Genomic DNA, 8,877 nt, shown 5'->3' on the forward strand with positions numbered 1-8,877 from the left:
CAATCTGAAGAGTCCACCACGCATCTGTCCCTTGCTGCTCCACTATTCTGATGACATCTGTGATAGTTTCACTAGGTTAGAGGGAAAAAAGGGGTTTATGAATTGAGGAGTTAATCGTACCTGTCTACAAGCACTCCAGATCCACAGTGCTGCGATACACTGAGAAAGAGATCCAGCTATTTAAACCTGTGATTTTCCAGCTTCTAGTCCAGGCGAGACTCACCGAGCTTTCTGCCTGTATTAAAACACTTCCTACTTTTGTCTCCCAGGATGGGTAGGGAGGTGTCAAACCCAGACATACAGAAACCCGCGTATATTCCAAATAGCTTTTTCTCCAAACACTCAATCACTAGGAAATCAGAGAAGATGCTGGAAGCTTCAAAAACTCTAAAAGCCATCTCACCTGCTATTTCTTGACCTGGAAATGGAGCATTAGGAAATTGCAGCTTTTCAAATAATGATATTAGACTTCTGGTTGCTTGGATTTCCCCTTTTTAGCAATACATTTAAATTATAAGAAACATATATAGAAATATATTAATCCAAATAACATGGGAAACTGAAACTTCTGTACCCAGAAGAAGCATGATATAAAAAAGTATTCAACACACACTCTGCAGGCAACATGAGTTCATATGGTACAGCACCAGCCAGGAAAGAAGGCCCTGAAATAGAGAGATACTATGGAAATAAGAAAAATAAAAAATGGACTAAGCATTTTTTTCTGACGTGAAGAGATGATGCAGCCACAAGGCGTGCAGTTCTGTGCACTACTTATGACACATTCAGCCGCTGTTCCCAGTAGGTAAGGCTACGGGGAATTGATTTTTAATGTCATTTAATGCCAAGTCTAGACAGAAATTAAGATAGCTTCAGAAACAAAACAAACCTCACATGCTTTGTCTTGCTGACTCACCGAGCACTTTCTGAAGAGGTGATTTTTAAGACATTTGTTGTATTTAAGGAGTACAGCAGATCATCATGACCTGCCGACTTCAAACTGAAACCACTGCGTTACCCAAGCCACCGGAGATTTGTTTTCGACTCAGGAAACAAAGTTTTAGTAATTATCTAACTAGTATTGTGGAAGGCAAAAAAGGAAAATAAGATCTGGCATGATTAACTTGAAAACACCAGAGGCAGATGATCTGGCTTCTTTAAGGTCATCACTCGGTTTTGTATTTGGACTTCAGCACAATTTGAGCAGTGTAGAGAAAAAAAAAATAAGTTGAGCTACATCACTACAACATTGAGTGGACTCCTACACACGGAGTTTAACCATGAAAACCCACGTTCTCCAAGAAGATGTAAAACAGATTATTACTCAGTTACATGACATGAGGTGCACCGGTATGAAGAGAATGGAGTTTTGCTCTTGATTGTGGGAATAAAATTGCAATGACAGACCAACAGTTTTGTACCAATCAATCAATCATCAATTAACTTTTCCAAGTAAATTCTTGTAGAACATCCCAGTGGGGATTTTTCTGATCAAGAACCACACCTGTAACTAGTGTAGAAAAGTTACCACCATGCCTTATAAAGCAAGCAGAAAACTTAAACAGGCACTAAGCTTGTCTTCCACGTAACTTTGCATATTGCAAATACACGTCAGCAGAGGGACACGAACTCCGGTGATAATTCATTTTCAGCCTAAACATTGTTAAAACATTCAGCAGGTATTTGATGACATCAGTGTCTGTAGGGATTTTTAAAAGGTGATAAATCCACCTGCAGACCCAAGCTAACAGCTGTCTTGGACAACACGTAGGAGTATACTCTTAAACAATGTTTTCCGATGTTTGATCACAGCAGAAATCTGTTTGTCAGAGGGTCAAAGCTTTAAGCAAAGGAGATACAACCTGAAGCGTCACCAGTTTTCCAACATTGCAACTGTTAGCTGCAATGACTTCTCAACAGAAGAGGTAAGAATTAAGGTCATGCCTGTCACACAAATATTTGGAGAAACTAAGCCAGGGGACAGACCTGAAACGCTGCGTTAGTGCCAACCGTATTACCTGTAGTGAGGATGAACTGTTCTCCTTTCCATCGGAGGCGTGGGGAGGGACGAGGAGGAACTAAAACCTTGCTATCAACCACCCTTGGGAAACTGTCATAAAACAACTGCCTGCATTTACAGTAAGTACTGCCAATGCCACACAACAGTCGTCTACCATCGCAGATGCACCAGCCTACCATGGACTAACCTTTACCAAGTGTATCGCCAGGCAACGCAAAGGCTTATATTCTTAATTTAGGAAGGGCAGAATTACTTAAAGAACCGTTTTCGATTATGCCACAGAAAAAATTTCAGACAACTAAAAGATGGTCAGATTTGTGTTATTAATCACTTACAAGAAATACAAAGTCAAACACTGCGAACTCAACTTGTTATTGTCCAATATTCTCAAAATTCTATCATTGTTTCAAATCAAGTAAAAAAAGTCAAAACACTTCAGCAGGGCAAATATTTCTATTATATTCTGTAAGGAAATGGAATAAGTGAATATTAACAGGCAAGTATTTTGTAAGAGGAGATAGACCAAAGACTTCCAGGATATCATTTCAACAAATACTTTTTCCCCTACACTTTGAAAAACCCATGACAAACAATCAAAAAACCTCCCTGTTCCTCCAATATTTCCCCAGGATCCTCATGATTAACTATTACAAGAGCGAGAAATTACTATATTTAAGGTATTTGTATAGAAAGGAGGAAGATTTTTGCCAAGTACTTTCATGCAAGGTGCAAGTGAAAACCACCTTTCTCAAATAACTACTCATCACTTCATAATCTGCAGGCTTCAACGGAGGCATGATAATTCACCGAGTTAGCAATAAACACCATTGTAAAACTTTGCCCTGTATTCATATGCTATCTAGAAGAACTCGCATTACGTGTCACCCTCTACGTTGCACCTCTGAAACCTCTACGGCAATTCACGCTACCATGACACCAGCCAATCACTCTGAAGTCTGATATTGATTACGCCGAACACTTACTTAATGTGTTAACAGAAATTAGGCAGCATTGAGATATAGTCAGGAGGAGAAGGATACAGCGCCTGATGTTCTCTCGACCTCTTTTCAAACAACAGTGAAGAGGGAGACTTATCTTCTTTTTTTATGTTAAGGTTGATACTGCAGCAGTAAGTATTTCTGTTACGGTAAGTTGCTATTGCTTAATATTTTAAAAAGCAAACTAGAGCCTAGGGTAGATCTACTTCCAAAACAGGTTGGGGTTTTCTTTGTCAGAAATTTAAGTTACTTGTTAATCAAAGCCACAGAGAAGAGGACAAAAATTCTCAGGCAACAGAATAATCTTTGCAATAGGACTTATTATCAGCAGTATCTAACAATGAATTTGTAGAGCAGTTACCACAAAAGGTCAGATTAAAATAGGCATCTCACATTCATTACCTGCTCTGAGCTACTACTGGAAAAAACAAACTTCTCATTTTGTAGCTCGCTCTCTCTTCTCTTCCATGAGCTAAAGAATTTCCTAGAACCAGAATGTTTTCTCTAAAAATCTATTAAATTTTCAAAGTTGACAAACAGCATGATCTTGTTCTACTGTACTACTTGCTCCTGTGTTCTAAAGTTTTTTTTCCTTCACTCATGCAGAAAAACCACACAGAATCTCACCTCCGTATTCTCACTGAAAATGGCAATAATGAAAGAATGTTTTCTCTTTTCTCTCTCTACCATACAGGGTTTTAATGTTTTAATTGCTGATTGCAATATAATATGGTATTCTCTGCATAAATTGAATATGCTACTGATGTTTAGAGTTTTTATAAACACAGACAACGGCGTCATACAGTCAAAAGTCTTTTAGGGCTATGGGGGGGGCACAGCAACGAACAGGAAAACTCTCGGAGATCTTGAAAACTTGCACACAGGTTTATAAACTTGCTCTGGGCTTTCTAATCAGAAAGACGGGATTGTTGGTGTGGGAAAGATACTCTGCTAGAAGCTTTCTTCAACCTTTCACATGGCAATTCAGCGGTGACTCTCACAGAAGGAAACAGCAGTTTATTTTAGGGACTTTTTTTTTCCCAGAAGTCTTTTTACAGGTGATACATAAAGGGAACCACTCAAGAGCGATCACTGGTGCTCTCATATGTAACAGCAACTCCATGTGGACTACACTGACTTCCAGTGGAGATGCTGTTACTTTTGATAGCCACCCAAAAACTTCAGAGCAGCTGCTACTGAAAGCATATTTATCCAGCATTCAAGATAAGAAAACAGCTTTTGCTTTGACATGTAAGTCATTTAATGTTGTTTTAATGATATTAATTATTCACATGATCTGAATATGAAACTTTTTAAGTGTTTGAAATGTGTCAGCAACCTCTTGTGATACGACTTTCAAAATGATAATGCAAATGCAACAAAATGTTTACGCTTAGCTGTTTATTTCAGCAAGAACTTGTGTCCAGGAAAATGACCTATGAATTGACAGACTGCTTTCTAAATTTGTCTGTCATTTCTATAGGCCAATATTCTGTGCACTTTTGCTGCTCTGGGTACAGAAGTCTGCTCCAGCTAACTTCAAATATTTAATGAGTGGATTACACTTTTCTTTGAGAAATTCACCTCTGCTGTAAAATATGCTGTAAGAGTTCTGACTCTTAATGACTATCAGAAGCTGTCAGTCAAATGAAATAAATCTACTTTTCAAGCACATTGGATGGATGTCTTTTTTTTCCCCCTAAACATCTCTCTTTTTTCCCCAGAAGAGTTGTAACCAAACGTGCCATACTGTCCCTTTGCTCGTTCACCTACATGTGTGACTGCAGGGCCAGTACCTACACGTGAAGGTCGAGCTGTTACACTGTTCCAGGGTTTACCACATCGAAACGCCCCCGATGGCCACACACTGTACAAATCCAGCAATAATCTCACACAGCTCGAGCACTCACAAAAGATGTGCTTTTTAATACAGGTCACTGGCTTTCAGGGTAATTTTACAGCAACCTAAAGGAATTCCCATGCATCCCTTCTTTCAAATGCTTTCTGTACCAGCTGGGGCAGCTCCTCCATATTCTGAGGGAGCTCTTGCTCCATGGTACCCTTCATGTTCAATTGCCAACAGCTAAACTGTTTTTCATTAGAGTCTTATTTTGTTGTTAAATTGCGTATTTAACAACCTTAAGCAAGCATGAGTAACACTCAAACCCACTCTGCAGATAAACTACAATAAGGATTCCTCAGAAATTGTAATTTTATGTGAACATACACTTCTTAATACAGCAACAATTTTTGCAGGTAAAATGATTTTACATCCCCCAGTGTCTCCATCCGTTTATTTCCTGATGTGCGTCAGCATTATTCAGGTACGATAAAAGACTATGGTTATTGCGGTCTTTTCTCACAGTAATTGCCTGCTGTGAGAGAGTCAAAGTACATATCTGAGCACCTACACACCCAGTCACACTAGGTGAAGGTAAGGACTAACTGCTTAAAGTCCGTTCCCTGCTCTCCACACCCTAAGCCTCACCTACTCCCATACCGAGGTGCTCAGTCCAGCCTCTGGAAAACATGCTGGACTCTCTGCAGTATATTTATTCAATCCCAGAACAGAAAAAGTTCTGCAGCGCTGCTTACGTTCATCTCCAGCTATGCAACCTTCTCATCCATAATGAATCTGCACAAACGGTTGCATGGTTAAGATGTGCAAGATGGAGTTACACTAGCACATCTCAAGACAGAAAACAATTACGGGAATGAACAATGAACATAAAACTCCACAACACTACATTCATGAAATCCTGTCTTGGAGGATAGTCACAGCTGAAGACCTCTGTTCCCCCAAAGGGTAAAAGCAGAACTCTATTACTCCTTAAGAAGGCAGGAAAGGATGATATTGGGTTGAGTTTTCTTGTTTTAAAGCATAGCTTGAATTTCCTCTGCATTACATTGTCTGGAATTCCTGAAAAGTAGCACTTGGAATATCTGGATATTATTAACCAAAAGATGGCAGAATAAGGCCAGCATGAGAAGCTTTAGACATCCCAAATCATACACCTAAAGGTCACCTACATTTATTGAGGCTGGCACTTCAAAAACACGCTGATTTTTTTCGAAACAAAGTGCAGTTATTTATTCTGCAGCCAGTTTGGTTATTCTACTCCAGATATCTCATTGCCACTTAGCCGCAAAAAGCTGTTTTGACCAATACCTCAGTGGTTCAATTCACAGTGCTACAATTACAGCTGTTTTACTCCTTGTTCAAACATAAAGGCCAGTGATTACTGCCAGCTTACTTAATTTGAAGACAGGCAGCAGCAATTATTATCAAGGGGATTTTTCAGGTAGCTTTAAGTATCTGAGTAAATTGATTCCTATTCCTTACAAGTCACCTTCAGCAACGACTTTTTGCTTCTTTTAATTTATAGCTGCATTAGACCTGTGTGTAAACAACTACAAGTAAAAGCATGTATTTATACTGAAACAGTCAGGAGTTTTATAATTGTTAAACTGCAGCGTTACAGACAGTGCTCACTCTTCCATTTTTCAGCATATAAAGCTCAATAAATACCTGTTTATCAAGCACTCTCCTGTGTTCTTCTGATAAAAAACAGGAATCGGAACACCCCAACATCTTTGCCGTGATATACACCAAAACGTCCTTCTGTCCAGCATTTCGAGCATTCTGTTCACTGCAGACGTAGGAATAACTTTCACTTTTTTCAGCGCATCCTATAAAGTAGACGGTGAATTGTTGAACACAACACAACACTCGGAGAAACACTGTTCATGCTGCCAGTGAAAAAAAAGTACAGGTCTACACTCCCACTCCCATTACTGAGTAACACATTCTCTGGCAACTGTCACGTTTACTTTGTTGACTTCACTGCATGCTGCTCTTTAATAACACACTGTATATACTGCACATTTCCCCACAGAGCAACCAACACTCTAGATGCACCCTGAAGCGAGTTAGAAACAGCATCAGCATCTCTATCTGAGGTTTAATAGCTCATTGCGTCTTGTGCTGTTGTCTACTTTGAAACCCCACCTTGACACATCCAGCCTGTTGTGGCCTACCACTCACTCCCAGCCTTGCCGAATAATTGTTGCATTTTCCTTTATCCTAGATAAAGATGAATATGGAATAAACACCTCAAGCCCTAATTAGAATGAAATCCTCGTTACCCAAGGACAGCCTAAAGAGCTGGTCTGAGTTTTCTGTCTGGATGCAGGTAATTTCAAAGGGCACTGCACATTAAAAAATGCATGTTTTAAAGTTATTTAAAATAGCACTGTGGCAAAAATAATAGGAGAGCAAACAAAGATATCTGGCTGTGCAAGGCTACCAAAACAACAAAGTAATTTTAATAGGGATAAAATTGTCTCTTCTAATTCCTTGAAACATTGTCCTTTTAAAAATATTCTGGGGAAAAAAATTCAGTAGCTCTAAGAAACTTACACATCTCCTGTAAATACAACAAACAACCAAGTCAGTCAATGCATTTATCCTGGATTATAAAAATATTGACAAAAAAGCAACAACATTCATCACCTCAACAAATAATGAACACTTTTCAACTACTCTTTGCAAACCCTAGAGAAGAACGGATTCTGGAGTGAGCTACAGCAGGATTGTTTTTGCTGATTCCAAACGGCATCAGCAGTCTTTGAATGTCCCACAAGAAAGAAAAGTTAGATACCTGTGCTGCAGCCTTCACACTTGCTGTGTTTACAAACCACTGTTTGCTGGCACGAATAATCATTGGTTTTTTAGTCCTCCAGTCATACGGGTAACTGTGCATGTACTTCTCCTCCTTTAACAAACTGCCGGCTGCCTGAAGCATCCGAATGACTGAGAGAAAAAATGAGGCAAGATTAAAATCTGATTTGAACATACTGCTACTGATAGCCTCAATTCATTCCTTTCCATGATCAACACATCAGGAGTGCCTGTACCTCATCCACATTCAAAATGTGTTCAGTTTACACGAATATATATACACAAATATAAATACACCTGCAGGAATGTAACAGATAAAGTAACAAATGGCTCAACATGGAACACTCACCAGCTTCATTCCCCTCTTCAAGGACATTCTTGTTTTGAAGTTCAGGACCTGCATCTTCAGTAAAAAACCCTCTTTCATCCACAAGGCAATCCTAAAAATAAATATGTTAATCATGTCAATAAAATAGCATGTGGCAATTAAATAACTTTGATTTTCAAAAGCCAGTTGTCTTCTGAGTAATTATTTTTCTTCTGAATAGCAAACTACATTGTGTTTAAGTACATTTTGGATTTAGTAAACTGCAATCTAGAAATCTACCAGGCCAGTGAAATTCAAGTATCAGAAGAAATGAGCACCCTCACCACAACTGTCTTACATCAAGTCACTGGTTAGCACTTCACTAACTTTTCAAATTAACAGTGAGAATCAAAACCAAATAAACCCCAAGAAAAGCCTTCCTCGCAAAAAACCAGCCAGAAATAGGAGTATAATCAGGTTTTGGAACATCTCAAGAGTCATCTCTTTAAAAAGGTAAAAAAGAAGAATACCCTGCACCTTCATTTCCATCGAACACAAACTGATCAAGCACAAGTGAACTGTACTGATGTATGTGTTTAAAACAAGCTTTGCTGAAAAAGAATAGTAAAAATGACCTACATAACTGATGATTTAACGGTCTGCAAGATACAGCTTTAAGGCCAATTCTGAGTACTGAGAGCCAGTATTCTGAGTACTGAGAATTATTGTCTGTGATATCCTTCAAGAAACAAAAACAGAGAGAGAAATCTGATTCTACTCTACCGCTTCCCTGCAAGCTTTAATTAGATGGATGAAAAGCTTCAACCTTTTATTTTGATATACAGTTTCTTTAAGGTTAGTCCTGCATTCC

At 38.8% G+C, this 8,877-nt stretch overlaps 1 protein-coding gene across 1 annotated transcript in view; it reads right to left on the bottom strand.

Moving 5' to 3' along the window:
• Nucleotides 1-8,877, bottom strand: part of IARS2 (isoleucyl-tRNA synthetase 2, mitochondrial) — a gene marked incomplete at its 5' end in the record, with an annotated part of 27,355 nt that overhangs the window by 12,914 nt on the left and 5,564 nt on the right. Inside the window, 4 exons of the mRNA XM_010131833.1 lie at nt 3-71; nt 6,548-6,708; nt 7,680-7,831; nt 8,049-8,139. Of these exons, the coding sequence (XP_010130135.1) occupies nt 3-71; nt 6,548-6,708; nt 7,680-7,831; nt 8,049-8,139 (473 nt within the window). The remainder of the gene's footprint in view (nt 1-2; nt 72-6,547; nt 6,709-7,679; nt 7,832-8,048; nt 8,140-8,877) is intronic.

Source organism: Buceros rhinoceros, unplaced genomic scaffold (genome assembly GCF_000710305.1).
Source record: "Buceros rhinoceros silvestris isolate BGI_N320 unplaced genomic scaffold, ASM71030v1 scaffold5230, whole genome shotgun sequence".
NCBI classification, from domain to species: Eukaryota; Metazoa; Chordata; class Aves; order Bucerotiformes; family Bucerotidae; genus Buceros; species Buceros rhinoceros.